The following is a 25,042-nucleotide window of genomic DNA, read 5'->3' on the forward strand; positions in this document are numbered from 1 at the left end:
AAAGTCAAATTAGTTTGTAATAAACCATAATTAAAAAGTAAAATTCTACCAATTTCTGAGTGGAATTTGTGATAGACGAAGTATAGCTCGTTCGTTTACAGATGCTGGACGGTACCTTTTAACAAAGTCCAATATAATCAGGTTTCTTTCATCAAAGACGTGAGTAGTTAAATACTTAAGACACAGCCGCTACTCTTGAACACAACGACCATAGGATATCATTCATTCCCCCGTCCCCATCAATAATAAAGTAGTTTTATGCTTTTGGGATATTTCTTTACAAGCCAACATTTATGTCTTTAAGTCTTAACTCATTGTGGGAATAAATGATGGTGCAGAATCTGCCAGCTACCAGTAAAGACGGTTGCACTGTTGCATGTGGCGCTCGCAAAGCCCATTCTAAAGAATCTTGTTTTCTAGTACTAATACTACTATCTTAGTTAGAATGGATTAGTTAGAATCAATAAATATGGGTGTTGGACTGGTAGAGTGGTAGTTGAGGGGGGTATGTGCATGCGTTCTTGTGAAGCAGAGAGTGAGAGAGTGAGAGAGTTCTGATAAGTTAATACTGTTACTATGGCTGAGATTAACGAAGTGTTGCTGAAGAAGAAGGACAAGGTTGAATACTATGAGAATTGCCCAGGTTGTAAGATTGACAAGCTTAAAGAAAGCTCCCATGGCCTTCCTTACAAGCATTTGTTCTTCCTCTTCATCGTGGTCCTTGCTGCAGGTACCCAAAACTCTGTTTCATTCTTTGTGTTTTGCAAGTTTGTTTTGTCTATTTAAGATTGTTGGTTATGGGAGACAGCAATGGTAGTTATTTGGGTTTTTGGATAATGAAACATTGGACTTAAAAATGTCTTCTTAAGTGGTTCTGTTTAAAAAGAAAAAAAAGGAAGGGGACAAAATATGTCTCTCATTACCTGTATGTGAGCCCAGTTTAGCATAGGCATATGTGGAGCTGAGCTGTTACTCATGCACTAAAGTCAAACTCTATGAGGTTGACCTTACCAGTACCACTTCAAAAAATGCATGACTTAATTCGTTAATTCTTAGGTTTGAAAAATGATATTGAAAACCATATACAGAACAAGCGGTCTTGTTCACTTATTATGCGGCATTCTGGTTAGTTGCAAATAAATCTAATAAAGGCAATCTTTGGTGCAGTTGTTGTTCATGTTGGACCATGCATAAGGGTCTATTGAACATTTAAATTTAATTGGGATGGAAATCAGGAAATGCCAACCTGAGGAAAATGTATTGTTCATAAAGAGTTTTGCTTTGTGTGGGCACCGATTAGCTCTAGCTCAAATAGCACTACCTCCCATTCTAAGAACAAAGTGGAGGGTGAGGTCGTGAGTCAAGACCCACTAGGTGCATGTGTAAATTACTAGTTTAAAAATTATCTACTTTGTGTGGACATGAATCAATACAAGATGTCTGAATGAGGTCAAATTTAAACAGATACATCTTATTTGGATAAGTCCAGTGTTTCAGACTTGTATGATTATGTTCTATTTGCTTTCTGAATGTTTGATGTCTTCATTTACCTCTAAGATAGAATAGGTGTTAATTCATTCTACACTTGTGTGAAGAATCAATGATTTCTGTGGAATACTGCTCTGTATATATTTAGTTGCAGGAACTTTACTGACATTAGACAGTAGTTTCCAGAGTACAATGAATTAGTGATAGTTCCTATCCTATGTTTCGTTCTTATATGTTCCATTTCATTTATGAAAACAATGATAGTTTCTTTATTACCCCTTTTTTTACCCAAAGAATTGCAACAATAACATACCTCTTTTGTGGTTTTAATCTGCAGCTTTGCCAATATCATCTCTGTTCCCTTTCCTATATTTCATGGTAAGTAGGTTACTTTGTGAAACTCCTATCTGGTTTTAGAAGGTGGAGCACAAGACTATAAAAACAAATCACTTCTGTTAGTGTTTATTTTGTCAATTATTAATCTGCACCCCATGAGATCAATAAACTTTTTGGATCTTATTAACAAAAGAGATATGACTTTGCACTAGTTAGCTCAGCACCAATCAAGAATCTCCAAGGAATGTGTGCATGTATAGTGAAAGAACTTATTTTTTGCCATATATATATGTGTGTGTGTGTGTGAGGTGGGCGTAGTCACGTGCATTAAGATGTGTGGCTTCTTTTTTCTTTTTTAAAAATTCATTTTACATATTACAACAGTTTTGAGAGTTGCAACACTCATGGACTCCCATATATATATATTGATATTTAAATAATTGGGGGAGGGAAATTTGGGGAATTTGAACCCTAGATATCTTTGTTAGAAACATCAAGAGATACCAGTTGAGCTACAAGGCTTTTAGAGACACCCAAATAATTAAGTGACCGTTTTTTACTAAATAACTTTCACATCAGAGAGAATTATTCAATACTTTGGGAGCAATTCTCCCTACTTTCACATGAATGGTGGACCCCAATAATTTAATTAGTAGGATTTACTATTATGTGAGAGGAGGGAGCATTGCTCCTAGAGTTTTGCATAATTACTCCCACATTAGAATGATTCTCAAATGATAAAACTGAGCATAATATTTGACCCTTTTTGTATGGCAAGTACTTCACTTTATCTTTTAACTTCACATGGACTGATAATTATATACAATTAATATCTATATCTATATCTATAAGGATACTCTAACTTCAAGCTGGTCTACAGTTCCTACCCTTTGCTGTTAGGCTCTAATGATAGATAGATTTCTACATGAACTTTCCAGCTAAAAGAAAATGCTTCAATTCCTCTATGCTTATAAAATTTCTTTAGAAGTTCATGAAACCAACATTTGCATTTGCATTTGCAGGTTTGTTAACATTCCCACAAAATTTACTCCTGTTTTCTTTAGAGGTTAATGTTAAATTTGAAAATTTTAGACCTAACTGAAAATGATTGCCAGAAGTGTAAACTACATCATTTGTTGAAGTCTTAATAGAATGCAATATATTAATTAAGTCTCAGTTGAATACTGTAAAAAAACAAGATCGACTTGTTTTGAATGTCAAGTAGAAGTAAAACACTGGTGAATAATTTCGTTTTGCATTTGATATGCAAACAGCCCCATGTTAATTCATTTTGGTTCTCCATTTGGGGTAAAATAATTATGAAAATTAGTACATTGGAATTTGGCATATATATATATTCTTTTCTTTTGCATTTATAGTGTTTCCAGCTTGACCATGTTTCTTTAATTTAAGGCAATCTTGCAATATTATCAAATTCAAATTAGTACATCTCTTCCTTGTACTTTCTGCTTGCTATTTATGTGTCATTTATTGAATTATAATTAATATACTCATTTTAAATGTTGTGACTATTGAACGTTGAGGAAGCTTATTGCTATTGTTCTTCTACTACTTTTTTCCTTTTTTGCATCATTGACCTGCAATTGCCACTCTTCATTCTTGAATTGTTTGCGGATCTGTGGTTCCTAATGAAATAGGTAGCAAAGAAACTTCTCAACCCACTGCCAATAAATCAACACCCCCAAGTCAAATTGGTGCACCGGGTCTTAATATTGGTGCAAATTTTTTAACCTGTCAAAAGTTTATCATTAAATGTTTTTACATGCTTAACAACTTGAGCTTTGTTGGTCATATTTCTGTTCCTATAAATCAAACAGCTTAGAGCCACATCCCAATGTGTGTGTGTGTGGGGTTGCGCCCCATTATGTTCCCCTCATTTTTTTTATTTGGTGCCCTTGCATTTTGACTTTTTGCAGATAAGAGACTTCCATATTGCAGAAAGGGAGGAAGATATTGGCTATTATGCTGGTTATGTGGGTGAGCATATTTTCTATGCATAACATCTATGTTATGGTCTATTTACTCTTTAAGAATATTGTGTGAGTCCCTTAGTGCTTATTATACCTCCCATTCTTGAAGGATCTGCCTTTATGTTTGGAAGAGCTTTGACTTCTGTGCTCTGGGGAATGATAGCTGATCGATATGGTAGAAAGCCTGTAATATTGTTTGGCTCAGTTACACTGTTAGTACAGCTCATTATGAGTTTCCCATGATACTATTTTTTGATAAAGTTCTGCAAGTTTTCCTCATTTTGTTACCTCTGCTTTTGGTAATGACCATTTCAGGGTTATTTTCAATACTCTTTTTGGCCTCAGTACAAACTTTTGGATGGCAGTTTCTACAAGGTTTCTTCTTGGAAGTTTGAGCGGTATACTTGGCCCAATGAGGGTATGTCTCTTGTGTTAGGAATAGATATTTGGGTTCTGTAACAAAGAAAAAATAATAATAGTTTGAAATTGTCCATATGTTCACCTTTAGGGTTTGTATTGTGCCATTCCCAGGTCTTCATGAGTTCATGTTTAAGAAGTCATGGAGCATTTTTTTGTTGTGCTTAGACATGGTTAGGGAGGCAGTGATGCACTGATGGCATTAAATGAGGAAATTTACAGACTTGTAAATCCCAGAAACTGTTTAGTATCCAAAAATGAATGTAGATAGACGTCAATGTGTTTGTTTTTCTGTCCATAGGCAACCATAAAATCGGGCCAACTTATGTTGTCATGAGACTCATTACATGACACGGTGGAAAGCAGTTGTGGATAATCACACCTTATGATCGCCCCTAGTTTGATATGGCAGACTCAGTTCTGCCTATGCAACCTCAAGCAGAATCCATTTGCAATTAAACCTCATCGATACATCACCATACCTAGGGCATGGGTTGGTCTTGATTTGACTAAGTTGTAATCATGGACTTCCAAGGTCCTTGCTTTTATCCTGAAGTGCTTTCTGCCTTTGCTTATGATTTTTGTGACCTGATGGGTTTTTTTGCTGCTAGCTCCCATATGTTATCCTTTGGAGGGTTCCTAGCTGTTGTTTTATATTTAAGAAACAAACATTTAGCCATTTGTCCTGCATTGGTTTTGCTACTATGTATTATCACAATCAACGTTCATGTTCTACAGAGGTTATGAGAAATAACTTTTTTTTTATTAGTGTTCATTGTTACTGGGTTACATGTAAATTTATCAAGCTTTTGACCGTAATCAGGCTTATGCTTCAGAAATTTGCCGTAAAGAATATCAAGCTTTGGGATTGTCAATTGTAAGGAAGTTTTTCCCTCTTGTTATGAATTTTTGAAGTATGATGCATAATAGTGAAGGGAGAAATTTTTTCAGATTAGCACATCATGGGGCATTGGATTAGTCATTGGTCCAGCTCTTGGAGGTTATCTTGCCCAGGTACTTTATTATTTATTTATCCAATGATTCATTTTTGCGATAGTTTCCTTATGTGAAGCATATTTAAAAAATAATTAGTGGTGCATTATGAGCTGAAAATTATATTTTTGGCCAACCATGAATCCTCTAAATAATTAGTAAAACATTGCTTCAACGTGATTTGTGGAAATCAAGATTTTAACTCAGATTGAGGCCTCCCTTCCACTCCCCACCTCACCCTCAACCCCCCACCACCACCCCCCCTGCGCGGGCAATTATGGACAAATTTTAGTTGTCTTCTTTGATTTAGTTTTTTGTATTGCAATTTGAACTTATTGATTTGTTGTCTATCAATCTATTAGCCAGCGGAGAAATATCCAAACATATTTTCTGAAGAATCTCTTTTCGGTAGGTAAGCAACAGACTTTCTACTATATTTTGTTAAGCATTACTTTTATGCATATCTCAAACAATAATTTTCATTCAGTGTTTTTGCTTAATTGGTAAAACATAAATGATATTTGTAGGTTTCCATACCTGTTACCATGCCTTCTCATATCAATCTTTGCATTGGGAGTTGCTGTTCTAAGCTGTTGGCTCCCAGTATGTTGCTACATCACAATTTACAGCCCTTTATCATTTTCTTACGTAGCTTCTGTTTTATTTTTTATTTTTTTCAGTCACCTGTGTCTTAATCTTTCTTAATATATGGTTCTTGTATAGTTTGATACATTTTTTCTTTGTGACAAAGTAAAATGAAAGTTAAGTACATATATTTCTCAAGAATATCAAATTATCAATTGAGAATGTGGACAGAATTTCCTATAGCTTCTCAAATCTGTCGGAAGTTGGTAGCACCATTTAAGTTCACAACTCTGAAGCCTGAAGGCTGGATACTCATCAGTTGAGGACAACATTCTTATCAATACTTGCATCTGTATACCAAGTTCTGCCAAAGTCTATCTTGCACTGAATGTGATACAGCCATGGAATAAGAGTCAAGTTGCTGTTGTGATTTCCAGTTTTGGCAGCTTAAGAGATTTTAATCTGTTGGGCCATTGTGCAACGTTGGGTTGAAGCTAGTTGGCCTAGAGCTTTGTGCTTCTAAAGCTTATATAAATATATCTTAAGGTTAAAAAAGTTTTTAAATTGAGTCATGAGTTAATGAGTTATGGGCATTCTTAATTCTTATGAATAGGAACAGATCTGAAATTACATAATATTCCTGCACATAATTTTATTTTTGGGGTTATTTTCTTAATTATGTGTCCTTCATTGTATTCAAAGAGTTCAGACTTTGAGTAAAGGAGTTACGACTTATGAGTGATCTGAGTTCTGAGGCAAGGGTTGCTAGAGTGTTTCACTTTTCCTTCTTCTTCCTCTTCTTTGGTGCAATGTTACTGTTCGTGCAACTCCTGAACAGCAACAAAATTCCCTCTTTATTTCTTCTCTCTTTGCAACCAAATCAAACTCTTTCCCATTCCCTACCAAGGTATAAAAGCCTACATTTTTCCTAATTATTAGCCATCAAATAAACCTTGAACATCCTTAAATTTTAATCTTGTTGCCATCCAAAATTTCTAATAGCAGATTCTTCAATTCCCAGCCTCTTCCAGCCACCAAAATTCAAGCTTTTTATACCTTTATTCAATCTACAAACCCTAAATCCTTTTCTGAACCATAACAAACTTCAAGATCATAACTTTCTCCATGCTAAGGTCCATTATTATTTTAATTATTTATGTTCAAATGTGAAGTATGAATTAGAACGTCCTATATGCTACTCTTAATGTGATCGGTTAATCTTCATAATTTTAGACTTTCAATTATTAAAAATCTCTGCATGGTGCAGGAAACACTACATATACATACTAAAAACAAAGTACTTGAGGACTCATATGATGCACTAGAGGCCACTGCCTATGGGCCCAGTGAGAAAGGAAATATGCAAAATTCTGAGGAGAGGCATCAATTTTCTTTACAGAGCCTTCTGAAAAATTGGCCCTTGATGTCATCTATCATTGTATACTGTGTTTTCCAACTTCATGATATGGCTTATTCAGAGGTAATATATATATGTGTGTGTATATATATATATATATATATATTTTTTTTTTTTTCTTTTACTATAATTCAACTGTGATTCTCTTTTGTACTTACTAGATTCTTTTTAGTATTTATTCATCTTGGTCTTCAGATTTTTTCATTATGGGCTGTTAGTCCCAGGAAATATGGGGGATTGAGCTATTCAACTGCAGATGTTGGTGAAGTTCTCGCTGTTTCAGGTATATGGCCAGATGGTATATTACCGTCAATGTGACATTCCACCAACCCCACCCCCCGGCGAATGCAACAACACTATATTTTAGAAAAAAGGGCTTGGTCTCATTTTTTTTCTTTCTTTCTCCTTAGCAGTTCGATAGTCTGTCCCCTAGCACTCTAAAATCATTGTTTCTTCATATCAACTTGAACTGATTTGATCTCATTGCTACTGCTGCAATTTATTTTATTTTATTCTTGGGGCTTGGTGAAATTACACTTTACCATCCTAAACTATAGTTTAGGGTGGTAAAGTGTAATTTCTCCTTTATTGTTTAAATGATTTAAGTAGGCAAACAAAAGTTAGGAAGAGTGATGCATATACTTTATCAAAGAAAATATCAGAAAAAATAAGAAAAGAATAAAATGGAGATACTATTCAACTTTAAATTGTTGATACAACGAACCTTTAAGGAGGGACTATATGAAGGTCACAGCAATCGTAATATGGGAAGATATATAAATTCAAATCCTAAGAATAATACCCCCAAAATGACACTCAACTTAGTAAAGTACTTCAAGTTTTGGTGAATTCCTATGGTGTTGATTTGGTTAAACCTCAGGTGCATTATTGCTCAGTTCTGTTTTCCAATACTTCTAGTCAATTGATGCCTCACCAAATTGCTATTCAAGAACTCTTTTCATGTCTTCACTGCTCTTTAACCAGTTGTGTAAATATCTCACAATGTAAGGAGCTCCCATGTATTATACTTGTCTTGGCTTCTCAATGTTTTCTTGGACAAACTAATTAGAAAATGTGGTCAAATAAAAGAAATGAACAGGTGGAAAATAACATGGATTATCCTCACTAGAAAAATCAGCTGTAATGGGCAGAAAATTCTTGAATGTTCACAGTTAAAAATCCTCTCCATCTTTCTCTACATTTGAACCCCAAAAGACAAGGTTTGTGCACACAGTTACAGTATATTACTGGCTTTAGGTGCAAAGGCTACAGCTTTGTTCCTGGTTTTCAAGACAAAATTTTCATTAATTGAGCTGCAAAAGAAAAAGCTTCTTCCTTTATTTATATTTTCCAGTCTATTATCATTTTATTTCAATAGAGAATATACTATTAAGCCAATCCAATGGCTCTTAAAAGTGAAAATGCTTTAGTTTTTAGAATCTTTTACAGCATCTCAACTGAAACAAATATATACCGCAAGGACTGCAACAAATCTTTTCATTTTTCATCATGGACTTTATCTAGTAATGTACGCGCTAAAATGCAGTTCATATCAGTCCTCTAAGTTTACAATTTGTGTAATCCTTATTAAATATTTAATGACTGCCTTTTCTTTTGTAAACTACTAGGTTTCGGTCTATTGCTCTTTCAGCTATTTTTATACCCATTGGTGGAGAGGTTTTTTGGGCCCATCAGGACATCTCGCATTGGGGCAGTATGTCTATAACAAATACTCTTATATATCATTGCCTTTTCCCTTTGCATATTATAAATTTTGTTCTTATTGTTAGTTGGTTTCCTATGAAGGCCTTAAGCATACCATTGCTGTCAAGTTACCCTTTTATAGCCACACTTTCTGGTCTCAGCCTCGCTCTATTGATTGGCTGTGCATCTTTATTGAAGAATGTGCTTGCTGTAAGTGCATGCTCAAACTGGAAAATGTACTTTTGTTTTCTATACATGCTTAATAGGAGCTCCATGCCCTATGTTATAATTTTGGAATACTGTAGTAAAAAGGTTAATATTGTAGTAATTGATTACACAAATTATTAAGATTATTATAGTACTTAGATTAGGTACCAAATCCATGTTTAAAGTACTTCGAATATATTGATGTTAGTATTAAAAGTTTAAAACTAGTGAAGTTAAGCCAATATCATAGCCATCTATAAGCAAGTATGAGCTCTTATGTAAACATTCATGTCTAAAATTGTACGTACACAAGTAAATGCTGAAAAATTTAAGATGAACACACACACACACACACATATCACAAAGGAGAAATACATAATATCTATCTTCCATTTCTGTAATGAGCATATTATTTTAATTGAAAATTGCTAACGTTCTAGTTGCTAATGGCCTTTTGGCCAGCTGTCATATCCACCCCTGGTAGTGGGGCAATTTAGGGGGGTCGAATCCCCTCAAAAACCTTTACTTAGCCAAAATAAATTGCTACCATTGTAGTTTCATGTTATATATTTTCTGTGACTCTTAACTTATTGAAAATAAATAAAATTTTGATGCGACTCTTACATGTTGTTCAAACATAATCAGGTATCAATCACTACAGGATTGTTCCTTCTTCAGAACAGAGCTGTGGTAATATTACTTATTTCTGATGTGCACATTTTCTTATTTTTCTGTGTCTTATTCACTTGAATTGGTTGTGGATTAAAAGCTTACCTGACATTAATGACAGTCCCAAGGGGAAAGAGGAGCGGCAAATGGCATATCATTGTCTGCTATGTCTTTATTTAAAGCACTTGGTCCAGCTGGTGGAGGTTCACTGTAAGTTTATCTTAGTGAACCAATTGTCCATTCACTAATTTCGCTATTTAATTGAGGTTCTCATTGGTGCTTTTTTTGAATTTATTTTGTTTCTTCAAGCTGTACCAGATAGGGTTTTTTTTTGGTGGGGGGGTCTAGTGTAGTTGAAGCAAGTCACATTGTGCTACTTAAATCCAAATTTTTACTTAAATGAACAACTAAGAGAAAATGAGTGTCAGAAAGTTGGGCCAAGTCTATGTTGTCTAATAGATATATCCTACAGTTCAAAAAAGCAATTTAGAAACTAAAATTGAGCCATTAATTCGGCACAAATTAGAGTTGGGAATGTTGAGAACAAGTGGGAAAGATAAAATCAATTTTCTGAGTAGGATCTGTTGAACGATGGAAAGATATATAAGAAAATATGTGTGAAAAATAAATATATTTGAACTGCTAATATCTGTAAACCCTTTAAGGACATAGAAAAACACTAAATAAGGTTCTTGCTATTTCCCATTTTCCTCTAAAGAAAATGAAAATTTCAATTTACTCGTTCCCTGAATTTTGAGAAACAGAAAAATATATTTTGACAAAGTTTTTTGTTATTTAGTCAGAACTTTAACTGCTATTGAAAGACTTTTTAAAAGAAACCAGAGCAATAGCAATATCTCTATTGGCTTTCAATAACTTGACCGCATCAAGTTAATTTTGCTAATAATTTTCGTATTTAGCGGGCCAGGTCATCTAAAATGAGATTTGTTTTGGCATTACACATTATGGTCTTCATACTTAGTAGCAGAAGGGTGCAATGGCAAGTGCCACCCTCACCCTCCACCCCCATGGTTCTAGATTTATTGAATCAATAAAATTTTAAGTAAAAGAAAAAAATGTTGGGTAGGAGAGATGTGCTTACTGGCCCTAGGAGGTTCTATGGTGCTGCTAGTCTTTGCTCACCAATGCCTTGGCAGCTTTGACATTGCTGGAACAACTAACAAAGTGTGGCATGACAGACTTGTCTGCCAGGGAAAAACCAACCAATTGTTGCCCACCGTCATCCACAAAGATCATAGATTTTAAGCTACCTTTGGCTTGTGGCTCATTTAGCTAACATGGATTACATAGTCATATATACCAAAACCATTGAGCTCATGAAAGCCCTCTCAGCCAATGACCCGCGTAATTTCACACAAGCAGTTAATGTGATACAGTGATGATGGAATGGATGAGTAAGACATACCAGCTTACTCCTGGTATCCCCATAAACTGAATATCATTTTTTCTATCCCCTCGATTACTGCCCCCATAAGTTTCCAGTCCTAGTGCCATTCCTTGGTATCTTAGAAATGCATTTCCCTCTTTTATTTATGCATGCATTCTATTGCAATGTTAAACATATCTCCAATTAAAAATAATATAAAAGTTTTTCTTTTCAATTGTTAATTAGTTACAACATTTTGCAGATTTTCCTGGGCACAGAAGCGTCAAAATGTGGCCTTTCTTCCAGGTACAGAGCTTTACTTAGTGTAATTCTTATTTTTTGTAACTAAGTTAAGAAGATCGCCATTATATCATATATATGTATGTATGTATGTATGTATGTATGTATGTATGTATGTACAAGTCATAGTTATTACAATAGATGGATTCTTATGTACGTATCCCACTTTGGTTTCAGTTCACTACGGAGTGTAGTTGTCAATCATTTCTTAGTAATCTGTACTTTGAATTTTGTTTGAAGGCATTTGATTGGAGACAGAATTTTCCTCCAAGCTGGTTAGGAAAAACGTTCCTCCACCCACTACTTGATCGTTCAAATGAAGACTTTGTCCTGTGTTCGGATAACTAAAATTTTTGGTCGGTTGCTTTTTGTCTTCAAAATTGTTCTTGTAGTTAAATACTCATATAATCCTACCCTTGGTGAGGAAGGGAGAGTACTTTAAAACTTGTCCATAAAAAATACAGACAATTTTAACTTCCTTGAATCATGTAGGACATTGGCATTCCTGATATGTACTCCAACACCTTCCAGTCCATAAAGTTAGACCTAATGAATGAAATATGAATCTTTTTATAATTTTCCCCTTTGATTCTTTTTTTGTTTGAAATGAACAATCATTCAAGGCTGACTTGAGCAAAGTTCTGGAACATTGATTTTCAATGTTTGCTTTCAGAGGTCAACAGAAGCAGTAAAAGTCCAGTAGAGGCTGTCAAACAGCATAAAGCAGCTAACGAAAACCTAGCATGGTAATATGAATGGACATCAATAAAAGCTCCATTGTTCACAAATACTCTTGTAGGAGTCTCTAATCCTGTCCAGCAGCTACTTTGACTTAACTTTAGCTGCCTTGGTCTATAAAATTGATTCTAAGTGCTTAAAAACAATTTTGATGAAGTCCTAAGTTTCTCTCTCGCCAAATATTGTGTGCAACATAAGTTGTCCTTGTAAACTGCTGATTTAGTTCACCATTTCTAGCTTCAATGTTTCTGTAGTAAGGATGGAGAACATATGATCCCTCCATTCCATGGCATTCCTGCATAAGATGCTAGCGGTATTGCCAGTAGAGCCTCAATTGACTCTCCCCTTTCATTCCTTACAATCTTTCGTAGCTAGCCATGCTATAGAGAAAGCTTTGATGTAGCTTTAGAATTTGAAATTTGATGATGTTGTTTCACTAAAAGCAACCCCCTGCTCCTCTTCCAAAGTGTTAGAAACACTAAACTAGATGTTGAGGGAATCCAATAATCAGAATCCTCTTGCCCTTGCACTGGTTGAATTGAGTTGCTGAACCATGAATTTCTACTAGCTCTTCTGATTTTTGGTGGCCATTAAATTGCTTTTGCTATCATTGCATCCAATGGAATTGCATAATCACAAATATAAACTACAGCAATAAGTGTTTTAAGAGGCCCCTGCTGATTCCAATTACATATCTTCTCGGTTTTAGATTTATTTTTATTTTTTAAATTTCTTTCTTCTTTCTTTTTTGTTATTTCACTCTAGGCAGGAACGTTTCAATAATTATTATTATATTATTATCTAACTTAGGTCTCAATCATCTGAGTCCAATTGTTTTGCTGAGCTGCAGGTGATCACATGGTTTTCTTCGTCCTAAACGTGATTGAGGCGATTGGACTGCTGATGACTTTTAAACCATTTCTAGCTGAACCAGCTGTGGACAAGTGACAACATTTCCTAGCTTAATTCTAGAGGTTGACTAACCCAAGATATTGGAATTTCAGCCTTCAAAGAATAATTTAAGAAATGCTGTAGATCTTTCCTACAGCAGGCCATTGATGTTAATGTTGACCAATCAAGAATTTTGGTGATAAAAGGCCTGCTCTCTCTCTTTTCAAATGACCATTCAATTAAACATAAAATACCACCCCTATTCAAATCTGCCAAAAAAAGAAAAAGAAAAAGAAAGTGATGTATATGTGTGCACTTTATTCTGTCCTGATTGACTGCTAGCATTTGTATTTGTCAGTATTCTCTTTTAGCAAGGTAATGATCAAGGCATCATCACAACCCACGTTGTTGGGCCATGTAGTGCTACTCTTTTAGATATTGGATATTGCCAGTAGAGATGTAAATAAAATAGGCTTATGGCCTAGGTCTGTCTTTGTGATATTTTTTCTAGTGTAACTAAACCCACGTTTGTTTTGTGTTATTGGAACCATAATTGCGTTTATAAAATAACAAAATGAAAGCATGGCATGCAATGGAAATGAATATGATTTTTTTTTTTTTTTTCAGCTCAAAAAAAAAAATATGATTTATTTTTTGTTGTGCATTGGAGAGTTTATAAACAAAAAAAAAAAAAAAGTAATGGAAATAATATATATATATATATATAGAGAGAGAGAGAGAGAGATACACATGGTTTAACTCTAAGAAAGTTACACCACCTAATAACTTTGTATTGGATTAATATTTCAAAAATCTCACTATATATATATATATAGAGAGAGAGAGAGAGAGAGAGAGTTACACCCATGTGTAACTCTAAGCAAAGTTACACCACCTAATAACTTTTTATTGGATTAATATTTCAAAAATCTCATTGTTGGATTACATGTTCTCTATGTTCTTAACACTCACACCAAGTTTCATGCCAATTGGATGTCATTTGTTATTCTATCTAGAAGCACATTTTTTACGCACAATTTTAAATGTAAAAACTTGAAATTTAAACACTTGATCAATGATGTCATTATTGATCTTAGTTCATTTTGAAATTTTGCAAGCATGTAGAGTATGAGAAGAGAATTTAATCCAACAGAGGATTTGTTAAAAATCTCATTTAATAAAGAAATATTAATGCAGTGTAACATTGCTTAAAGTTACAATAGATGTCATTTGAATCTAATACATACATATATATGTGTGTGTGTGTGTGTGTGTGTGTGTAAATTTAAACACAAACTATAAATTTTGGGCTAATTGTTAGTGCACACATGCTTGTGCCAACGTTGTATGTAATAGAGTAGTGTGTAATAAATACTACCCTAAATTTTGTATACAGGCATAATCAAAATTTGTCATAAGTTTTTGGAATTTAAAATATTTAATATTTTTAATGAACGGCAAATACGTTATTTTTTTTTAGAGAGTTTCAACCTACGGCGTCCACTTCTGATGATAGCTCTTTATCATAAAACCAAGACATCAATAAGTTTTTGGTGTAGATAGGGATTGAATCCTAAATCTCTTATTCAACCATCAGAGATTTTACTAGTTGAGCTAATTAGAACCCACATCTTTTTCCCTTCTAATCTTACAAAACAAGTGAAAGTGTCAATCCTCCCCCATGTAGGTTTTCCCACCAAAAGAAGGAACAAGGCGAAGTGTGTTTGTTAATTACAATTTGATTGGTGTTAGAAAAATTTGGACCCTAGTTAATTAATTTTAATCCAAAAGACCAACTTGATTAATTAAGCCATACATGCAATTGATTTAATTCAGTGTATAGCGAGCACAACCATATGGCAAATATTAAATGTAATGGAAAATAAATTTTGACACTATGATATGATTACGAAGGGAAACCCTTACTAGAAAAACCCTCCGAGGGTTTATTGCTCACCACCCAACAAAAGAATTCAATTACATCAATACAACAATAGCACCCATCCTAGTATTGTTACCTATTATAAGACTTACTCACATGATCATATGCAGCTCCAACCTAGTTAGACTCTTTTACCTGTGAATCTCTTATATACACGAATGCCCAATTCATGTCTAACTCTACAACAACAACTTGGTTGAAGTAGATCTTCATAGAAACTTCAATTGGAACACCTCTTGGTCTTTGTGGGGGCCTTTTCGTATTGTTGGGCCTTAACCTCTTCTTCTGTACGGCGGCCCATCAATCTAGAGTAAGAGAGTTGGGATTGGCCTTGCTAGGACTGCGCTTCAAGCCAGCTTGTGCACAAGTCAGGCTTACCTAATATAGATGCGACCTGGTATGAGTGTTGTGGGCTGGACATGAGATGTGGTCACAACAGGAGTGATTGTTACAGATGTTATGGCAGGAATAGACTACAACAGGATAACTATAATAATAAAACGTGCTAAATAAAGCTAACACCATGAACACAATTAACAAAGTTGTAGCAGAGTGACGCAACAAGCAAGAAATAACATTATAGCAGGAGAAAGCAGAGAGAAGAAATAACTCTACGATAGGAAAAAGCAAATAACTAGATAACTTTTAGTCAAATGGTGGGAAATCGTCCCAGTAAGTATGATGATGATAACTCGTCTTCTAGATTGTAGGTTAAGCTGTTTAGCAGAAATGAACCTAAGAAGGGAATCAATTTCCAACACGAGTAACCCCAACAAAGGATTTTGCCATAGAAGTTACTCGTTTTGGAGAAAGGACCTAAATGCTTTGAGCCTCGATTTACAATCTTCAGAGAGTGGGAATGTCAAGAGGGAGAGAAAAGGTGGTCTATTGATGCATGTCTCTATTCCTAGTGTATTACTTTCTCTCCGGTTTTCTTTTTACCACATAGTCTTTTTTTTTTTTTTTTCTTTTCTCTCCTACCCCAGAATAGACCCCTCCTTTCTTCCCATTGCTAAACCACACCCTTTAAATACCTTGACCCATGGGCCACCTCTCATGTATTGGTTGGGTACAAGTAAGTAGTGCCCTGGTCCTTTGTGCGAGTTCCACTCCGTCTGTGTTTGTCTCCTTTTGCTTTTCACACCATTTCTGCTGCTCTTACGTTGCCTGATTCTGCTGCATGTACTGGTTTGTGCTTATCCTTTATGGAGTGAAGGATGCGTGGGCTTTTGGGCTTGTGTTTTCTTCCTTTTATTCCTTCCTGGGCTGGGTATTGTCCAGGCAAGGGCCTTTGCCTCTATAGCTCACTAGGCCTGTGTTTTTGTCTTCCTTCTTCATGGCCGTGGGCCTTTTGGCCATTAATCCTGCCACATTGCTTCATTGTGTTTGCTTCCTCTCTATTTGGGCCTCCTTGGCTGTCTTGCCTTGCTTTTACTCCTTATTACCTTTGTGGGTTTGCTGGCTGGTGTTCTTGTCGTGTCGGCCCATTGACCTATTACCTTTTTCCTTTGGGCTTCCTTGGCTCATTTACTTTTTCTTTACCTCTTATTACTCCCATGGGTTTATTGCTTTATTCCTTGGGCTTCCACTTTATTCCTTGGGCTTCCTCTACCCATTTACTTCTTCTTTACCTCTCATTGTCCTCATGGGCTTACCACTTCATTCCTTGGGCTTTCTCGGCCCACTTACCTCTTTTTTACCTCTTGTTACTTTCATGGGCTTGCTGGCCATCATTCTTGCCATATCAGCCCACTGGGTTTGTTACCTCATTTTTTTTACCATTTTACTCTTCATCTTCCTCTCATTTCCCTCATTATTGGGCTTCTTCTGTTGTTGGGCCTTTTGTCAAAAATAGGCATCAACAGTCTTCAATATGATGTTGTAGACGATGCTTGGTGCAAGATCTTTGGTACACACATTTGCAGCAAGAACTCCTTCTCTTAATATACACAATGACCTAGGTAAGCCTTTTATATGATCTTAGTGGCCAAGGCACAAAATCCAAAGCTTAGGACTGCTTGTGTAAAATAGGACTCCTGATGCTCAACCGATTGACTAGAGTGGAGGGATGAATCGAGCTTTAATGAAGCTTATGTAGTTTCTTGTCTTTAATGCAAATCTTCAATTGCTTAACTAGATACTAAAAACTTGCACCTCAAGTTACAATTGGACATGTTTTGAAATGGTTTGCCAACATTAATTGACTTTTGACCTAAACAATTGGCATGCATTTTTTTTTTTTTTTTTGAAATTCGATAGTTATAATGAGGGAGGGGAATTTGAATCGTATATGTTTACATTGTAAACATTAAGAAATGCCACTTGAACTATAGACTCTTAGAGGACCATTGCACACCTTTGGTGCAATGGTCACTTCACAAGTATAAGTGTTTGTGGGGTGCGGGGGGCAAGAGCTGGGGTTCAAGTCTTCAGGAAAGAGCTTCACACACATATATACTTATATTAGGTTAGAGTAGAATTTCTATCTTGTATTAAAAAAAAAGAAAAAAAAGAGAGGCATGTATTAATTGAGGTGGTCAACTAACATTAGAATTGTGGCAAAATTGTGACATAAGAGTTTTATCCGTTTCTTACATTCTCTACTCTCATCTATTTTGGATCCTTTGACTTGTGGTTTTTTATACCAACTTCATCTTTCATTTTTTCATTTTTCCATCCTTCTAGTTCCAACCAAACACATATGAGAGAAAAAAATCTCTTCTATCCTTCTACTTTTCTACCCCTCCAACCAATCGAACCCTTAAATTTAAGGATTATCAAGTTAATCCCTTAGCTGTTAAAAGGATTGTAGCTCATTTAACTCACCCACCCTTAATTGTCAAATTATTAAAAAAAATGGCTAATTACAACTTACTCACCTGTGATTTGGCTGAAATTTAAATTGTCTACCCATAGTTTGAAATTTGGCGTTTTACCTACCTGAGGTTAGCTCAGTTAGGGTTTCGTTACTCACCTCTATTAAAAATGGGGCTAAATATGTATTTTTGCTATCTTTTATGTCTCTCACCTCTCAAAACATTAAAAAATATAAAAGAATAAGAAAAAACAAGATCAAAAAGTGAAGTTTTTAGTAAAATTTATGAACAAATATTACCACCACCATAGAAGCTATTACATTCATGGATTTCATAATAGTTTAAATGTTTACAACAAATTATGATTTGTATATATATTCTATATTTTTAGTCCACAAGTTCTTCTTTGGTGATTTATATTGGTTTGTTCTTTGTTGAGCAGATAACTGGGGAATAGTTAGGGAGGTCAGGTTAGTATCAGACATGCATCAAAGGAAAGCTGAGATGGCTTGCTATTCTGACTGTTTTATTAGTCTTCTAGGTCTCTCTTTCGTTTTCTCTCAAACTCTAAAATTGTGGACAATTGAATTACTGATTTTTATACATATGATTAGGTGGGTATCAGAGTATGGTTCGTATGGAACTTTGGAAGAGTTATTGGACGTTGTCACATGGTCCCAACTTGGAATCCACGACAAGCCTGTAAAGCAACTTCATGATTCAAACTAAAATTTGAAAGCTAGTTCGCATATACATTGGATGATCGAAACCTGATATGTAATGTTTGTTCATCATTTTTATATAAACCCTGACTTTTTGATCTTGTTTTTTCTTATTTTTTAATATATATATATATATATAATTATATATTTTTTTAATGTTTTGAGAGGAGAGAGACATAAAAGAGAGCAAAAATACATATTTAGTTCTATTTTTAATAGAGGTGGATAACAGAACCCTAATTGAGTTAGCCTTATGTAGGTAAAGTGTCAAATTTCAAACCATGAATAGACAACTTAAATTTCGACTAAACCACATATGGGTAAGTTGTAATTAGCCCAAAAAAAAAAAAATATACCCTCACTTCATAAAGATGACTCAATATGGTAACAAATCAAACCAAATCCAAATTGAATTTCTTGGCTTGATTTAATATTCTTATAAAACTCCAAAAAAAAAAAAATTATATATCCTTAGTACTTACACCATAAGTATAGGTGCTTATGTGTTGTTGGTGGTAAGAAAGAAGAAGAAGAAGAAGAAAGCACAAAGAGTTGTCTCAAAATAAAAGTAGGTGCAAAGGGGGAGTAAAAAGAAAAGACCCAAGCAGACAGAGACAGAGAGTGACAACGATACTGTAGCAAATGAGAATGTAAGAAGAGAGGAGAGGACAGAGTGGAGAGGTGAATGAGGTGATGATGGCAAACCCTAGAAGAAACTCATTAGCAAACACAAACAACAATCAGAGCACGATATTTGTGAACCAAACATCAACACCAACACATGCAAACTCAACCTCATCTCGCATCATTCACTTCCTCAAGAAGCCTCACGCTTTCCCTTTTCTTCTCTCAGTCTTCCTCTTCCTCACATGGCTTTCTCTCAAACTTCAGCACACCAATTCTCGCTTTTCGCCTCCAACTTTAGCTCGTGCCCAGCAGACTTCGAATCACCATGACCATGAGGACGATGCTAAGGCTGGTTTGGTCAGATTCCCATCTGGGTTTCCTTCCCCTCTTGCTAAAGACACCCGTGGTTGGATGCTCGACCCCATCTCTCTTGCCCTAACTCATCACCTTTCGGGTATGCCTGCCTACTGCATTTCCAAACGCAGCCTTGGATTTATCGCTTTTGTTTTTATTATTATTTGAATTTATGGCTTCTCAAGACTCTAATTGGTTTTAAGTGTAGGCTGGATTCGAACCCAGTTGCTTATTCTATGAGAAAAGACTTTACCAGTTGATTATGTACCCAACGCAGCCTTAAACCAATCGCATTTTTTGTTACGTTTTTCTTTGATTGATATTTGAACCTATAGCGTCCGTTTCATGTTGATTGCCTCTACCATTAGGCTATTACTCCAAATTATTTTGGGTGTAGGCGGGATTCGAACCCAGTTCCTTACTCCACAACAGGAGATTTTACGAGTTGATGTTTTTTGTGTTTGCTATTTGATATGTATGTCCTTTTGTTGGTTTTAAGATAAATCTTTGTGATTGTTTGTTAATTGGGACCTGGGTACCAGGAATTTTACTATGTTATGGATATTTCATAAGGCCTATGTCACATTTGTGTGGAACCTACATCCATAGATCCCACGTGAATGTGTTACACGACGTACATTTTTGTTGTGAGTTCTAGTTAGCTTAATTGGTGAAATGTCTTGTTGTCAAATAAGAGACGTTGGTTTGATTCCCACTTACACCAAAAACAATTGTTGTATTGGCTTGATGATAAAGAACATTCATTAAGGTGTGGATACCATAGGTTCAAATCTTATTGTATTTATAGAAAAAATGAGTAACATCTTCACTTGAGTACATGGGTTTCAGAATTGCCACTGAATTTTAAAACAGAAAAAAGAATTTGATTCAAATTCATGGTAACAAGATACTAATTAATTGAAAATGGGGTTCCATATATCAAATCCAATTTTGTTGAGCTATCTTCTTTGGTTGGCATCTTACCTTGAGTAACAATTGTGACTAACTATTGGTGCAGGGGAAAAAAAGAACATAGGATCATCATCATGATTCTTCTCTAGTTTCTTTGTTGATATTTAGTTTGATGTTGTAGAGTTTGACGGAGGAGTATGTTTGTTTACAGGTGGAGCTGTGACTTGTGCTTCACTTCATCTTGGGGAAATTCGACCTGGTGCTTTAAGGGGAAATCACAGACATCATACTTGTAATGAGACACTTGTCATTTGGGGTGCTAAAACAAAATATAGGGTAAGCTGGTGCTTTAAAAGAATTGAAAATATCATAGCAGCTTGATTCTGTGGATGTAGGCCATACTAATTGTTTGGATGTGTTATTTATCATGCCAAGAAATTTAATTCAATACTTAGTGCATTAATGGGGGAAAAAAAAAGAAAATAAAATTGGCAGAAAAAATTTGCAGGAGCAATGAATGGCACATAATGGAAGAGTGAGAAGTTAAGTATTTCTCATTCTATTTTTTAATCAAATATTACTGTTTGGCATATTAAGATGCTATCCTAGATTCTGTTTCTTGTGGATGGAAACTTGTCTAATGAGTTCTGAGTTATGTAATTACCAAAAATCAAAAAGTTCTAGTGGTGAGACAAAACATACTAGTTGACTCCAGTGGAAGTTGTATCTACCCTTTTTAAAAATTGTTGTCTCTTTTACCCGTTGTGTACGTGTATCATTATGCTATTACCAATTGGAATCGCTGTTGTATTATGCCTACTTCTCTAGGAAACATTTTATATTAAAAGTAACAGAGTGACAGATAAGTTATTTAAATCACTGTACTGGAATATGGGATCCATTCTGTGATATTTCACTAGTGATTGGCGAAAGACTGATTTGGTTTTTATGTATCACAGTGAGGGTGTTATACGTTATCTGAATGTAAATATTTCAGGTTTAATAACATAATTTGATGAGTCTGATACGATGTTTTCATATTCCTTCGATTTAAAAAAAAAAAAATTAATTATTTAATTTTCATTTGTGAACTATTTGCAGTTGGAGAACAGCCAAGTAGTTGGTAAAGGTTACGCTGAAGTGATAATTGATGCAGACGAGGTTGCTGTTGCAGCTAGCCCAAGCGGAACTGCCCATGCTTTAGTAAATGTGGATCCAATTCGAAGTTCATACTTTATAGGGTGCCAAGACAGTATTGTAAATTATAGCAACTCATCTACTGATTTTAATGTTTGGAAAGATCTTTAAGCTTTATTTTTTTGCAAGTTTTGCTTGGTTTCCCTTTTCTGTCTGACATGCTTCATTTTTTTTTTAATTGCCCAATAGGTGACTACTGTACTAGGGCATTCCAAGGTTAATATAAGTTTCAAGATAAGAAGTTGTTGTCTCTGTATATATGTTACTAAGTTGCCATTGAGTTTATTATTAGCAATCAGGGTTTGATTTCTTCGAGTTCCATCACCGATCATGATAGACTTAATCTGGATGGCTTTTTTATTTTAGATAAACAGAATTACAGTATTGCAACCATGTAAATTTTAGATTACATATTAATTATTGGCTATTTTTTTTTACTGTTTATTTTTGCTGTCTTGTTCAAAGCAAATAATCAATCAGGTGTTTGTAGGTTGAATTAAATTGAAATAAGAACTTTAATTTGGATTTCTGAAGTCTGACAGAACACCTGATTTGGATTTCTGAATTCTCCTGTTTGATGATGAAAATAAAACTGGTGTCTGGTGATGATAATAAAAACGGGTAGTGGGTTAACTGCCTTTTATTTATCAGTCTTTATTTATATGTATTCCTATTTATTTTTTTCTATAAGAATAGTTGAATGGGGCCTGTAATTTGGCTGCCATCTCATGGAATCTTTTACTAAGTGGCAATACTTATTAAGTTGTAAGCTTTGATATCCTTTAGCCAGAGAAGGCACAGAAAGGCGTCGCTGACTACTCCTTAAACTCATTATGGGATATTTCGAAGACCTATTAAGTTATCTAAACAAGTCATATGACTCTTAAATAAGTCATGTAATTAAAAGTACAAATGGAAAATCATTTGAATTGTCAAATAGTGGATTGGAAGTTTTCTCCCCAAAATTTTGGAGGAAAATTCTGTCCAGATTGCTTTGTAAAACTTTCTGGTTTGTGGGGGAATGGGAGTGAAGTTTGTGGACTATAGAGTTGAGATTAGCGAATTCTAGGTAAGTGATTGAATCTGTTCTAAATTTCTTAGTGATGGATTAGCCTTATACAAAGAGACTATTGACATCCTCTGTTATTGACTGGTGGATTGTTGACATGTATAAATTGGCAGGGAATATACTTGTGCTTGCATTTTTATTTAGCATGTGTGCATTTGCAATGTATATGTTAAATGCATGATTGATTCCTGTATAGTTGAGAATGCTGTACTCTTTTTTATTATATTTTTTACTTTCTCTGATGTGTAAATTTCTGTACATGATTGATTGAGATTGTCTTGTTTATTTTTAGAGTTTTCTTCTCATTTGTAGCTTTTAGGGGGAAGGTTGATGATAATAGATCTTTCAAGTGTCAGGAACATTATTGATAACTATGATAAGAACATAGCTGGAAATAGAGCAGAGCCTCGTTCTTCTGGAATAACTTGCATTGTTTATTTGGATGTATTGGTGCTTATTTGCTACTGGACAGTGGAGATGCTCAGTTAAAAACATGGGTGTCAGATTTTGCAACACAAACAGATAGGTTGAGTATTTTATGAAGTAGATATAGTGTATCACTTCACCTTTTCACAATGTTTACAATTGGGTCTTATGAAAGAAGTTAGAAAGCATGATTTTGTGTGTGTGTTACTTTTTAGTGTTTTATTGGACAACACTTGGTTGGTAATGAGCTGTGTTTTCTGTCATTCTGTGAATTGAGGTATGATGTTCGGAACAGAATCTTAAATTTGTTGCAAGTACCTGTGTTGGGATTATTCTTCAATAGGTTGATTATGAATAAATATGGGGAGAGAGAGAGAGAGAGAGATGACATTGGCATTGCGAAGAGTCCAGATCTCGGACACTATATCCACAAAGCTAAAAGTTTTTTTCATTCATCTTCAGAAAAAACCATCCGGCTTGTCATGGAATTATGCTGCAGCTTGTGAGAAGCTGGAAGATATCCATGAAGCATGCCGTGGAGGAGTTGTCCAGAGTCTTCATTGCAAAACCATCCATGTACCAAATTTTGCTGTTCAATACCAAAGAATTTGTGGCATCAGTTCGTGCTGTCTGTCTAATTTGTTTAAACCAATTTTGCTGATAGAACATTAGCCTCTGAGCAGATAGGCATTAGAATATGATAGTATCAAAGCCCAAACATTGTAGTTTTGCTGTATGTTCAAAAGGAAATTTTGATGGAATCAAAAGTTTGTGCATTTCTCTTTTAAAGTTTCTTTGTAGAGTTCAATAAATTGATAATTGTTTGCTCGGACGAACTTTACTATTGTTACTCTAAAACATGTGCAATATGTTTTGCAGAGCTATAGTGCCCCCCTCCCCCCCCCCCCCCCCCCCCAAAAAAAGAAAATAATAAATAAAAATAAATGACAGAGATCTTGTTCCAGTTTTGGCATTGATGATATGCTTGTTGCCAATGTGATTCTCAGCGGGTTTTATGATGGATTCTGTGGTGGCTTGGGTCTGGTTTACGGTTTGGGAGCATGGGTGGCCAAGACTAATGATAGTTTTTATGAAGGGTAAAATGGTGAGGTACTGATGTGGTTTTGGGTGTTGGCATGAGAGAGTGTTTTTTGTGCTGCGGCTTCGGTGATTTGCAAGAACCTGGCCAACGGAGGGAAGCGACGCCAATGCCATTGTGGATTTTTGTTGTCGTTAGCGATGGTTGCTAGGTGATTTGGCCGAATGTGACTTCAAGTGTGAGATTTAGTTTGATTTTGTTTCATGATCCATTTGTGCTTGGGCAGAGAAGGAATTTACTAGTGCATGAAGATTTTGAGTGGGTATTTGGTTAGTTGAGTTTTGAAAGTGTTAAAAAAATTAAAGCTGCGTTTGGTTGAATGTAAAATATTTTCCGAGTGTAAAATATTTTCAGGTGTAAAATATTTTCGAAAAAGGAAAATATTTTCAAGTGTTTGGCTGTATTATGAAAATTGTTCTAGAAAATGTTTTCATGTGTTTGGTTGCATTCTGAAAATGCTATTTTCTTACTAGTTTCTCATATTTTCTCAGTTACCAAACAAATTTTATAATAGAAAATTTCAATATATAAACTTAAAACAAACAAAACCAAACAAAAATCAGAACAAAACATTTCCACAATTCAAAAACTCGATCAAACGGAGAGGAGGAAGAGAGAGTGATCGACAAGTGAGGGAAAGGGAGAGGTAGATCGAGAAAGAGAGAGATCGGGCATGGGTGGGTCATGGGTGCGATCTTGCCGGTGCTGGGGGTGCGATCTCGGTGGTACTTTAGGCGTTGCGAGATCGGCTGGGT

At 35.1% G+C, this 25,042-nt stretch overlaps 2 protein-coding genes across 10 annotated transcripts; both read left to right on the forward strand.

Moving 5' to 3' along the window:
- The first annotated feature begins 238 nt into the window (after window positions 1-238).
- LOC126693191 (protein ZINC INDUCED FACILITATOR 1-like) lies at window positions 239-13,624 on the forward strand. 9 transcript variants are annotated; one of them, XR_007645233.1, is made up of 18 exons: window positions 239-730; window positions 1,826-1,866; window positions 3,762-3,822; window positions 3,925-4,027; window positions 4,131-4,233; window positions 5,056-5,109; window positions 5,184-5,246; window positions 5,588-5,637; window positions 5,753-5,828; window positions 7,078-7,290; window positions 7,423-7,510; window positions 8,856-8,941; window positions 9,018-9,141; window positions 9,784-9,828; window positions 9,929-10,017; window positions 11,457-11,500; window positions 11,735-11,850; window positions 13,083-13,624. XR_007645233.1 is itself a non-coding variant. In XM_050389095.1 (18 exons), exons 1-18 carry the CDS (start codon window positions 577-579, stop codon window positions 13,084-13,086), a joined length of 1,455 nt encoding a protein of 484 aa, XP_050245052.1. In that variant the 5' UTR covers window positions 242-576; the 3' UTR covers window positions 13,087-13,624. The 9 variants fall into 9 exon arrangements, 5 of the variants coding, with proteins under 5 accessions (XP_050245052.1, XP_050245054.1, XP_050245053.1 ...); XM_050389095.1 differs by lacking the exon at window positions 11,735-11,850 and adding an exon at window positions 12,168-12,240 and having other exon boundaries at window positions 242-730; window positions 9,034-9,141; XR_007645231.1 differs by having other exon boundaries at window positions 245-730; window positions 9,034-9,141.
- Window positions 13,625-19,163: 5,539 nt separating this feature from the next.
- Window positions 19,164-22,012, forward strand: LOC126693192 (uncharacterized). Its single transcript, XM_050389099.1, has 3 exons — window positions 19,164-19,684; window positions 20,708-20,832; window positions 21,598-22,012. Exons 1-3 carry the CDS (start codon window positions 19,297-19,299, stop codon window positions 21,802-21,804), a joined length of 720 nt encoding a protein of 239 aa, XP_050245056.1. The 5' UTR covers window positions 19,164-19,296; the 3' UTR covers window positions 21,805-22,012.
- The last annotated feature ends 3,030 nt before the right edge of the window (window positions 22,013-25,042 follow it).

The sequence above is a fragment of the Quercus robur genome, chromosome 7 (genome assembly GCF_932294415.1).
Source record: "Quercus robur chromosome 7, dhQueRobu3.1, whole genome shotgun sequence".
Taxonomy (NCBI): domain Eukaryota; kingdom Viridiplantae; phylum Streptophyta; class Magnoliopsida; order Fagales; family Fagaceae; genus Quercus; species Quercus robur.

Bases quoted from the DNA above. Each gene is read 5' to 3' on its own strand.
- LOC126693191 (XM_050389094.1), top strand. From the start codon at position 577: ATGGCTGAGATTAACGAAGTGTTGCTGAAGAAGAAGGACAAGGTTGAA. The intron at 9,142-9,783 runs GTAAGTGCATGC...AAACATAATCAG, and splicing joins TATTGAAGAATGTGCTTGCT to GTATCAATCACTACAGGATT. The intron at 9,829-9,928 runs GTAATATTACTT...CATTAATGACAG, and splicing joins TTCTTCAGAACAGAGCTGTG to TCCCAAGGGGAAAGAGGAGC.
- LOC126693192 (XM_050389099.1), top strand. From the start codon at position 19,297: ATGATGGCAAACCCTAGAAGAAACTCATTAGCAAACACAAACAACAAT. The intron at 19,685-20,707 runs GTATGCCTGCCT...GTTTGTTTACAG, and splicing joins CCTAACTCATCACCTTTCGG to GTGGAGCTGTGACTTGTGCT. The intron at 20,833-21,597 runs GTAAGCTGGTGC...AACTATTTGCAG, and splicing joins GTGCTAAAACAAAATATAGG to TTGGAGAACAGCCAAGTAGT.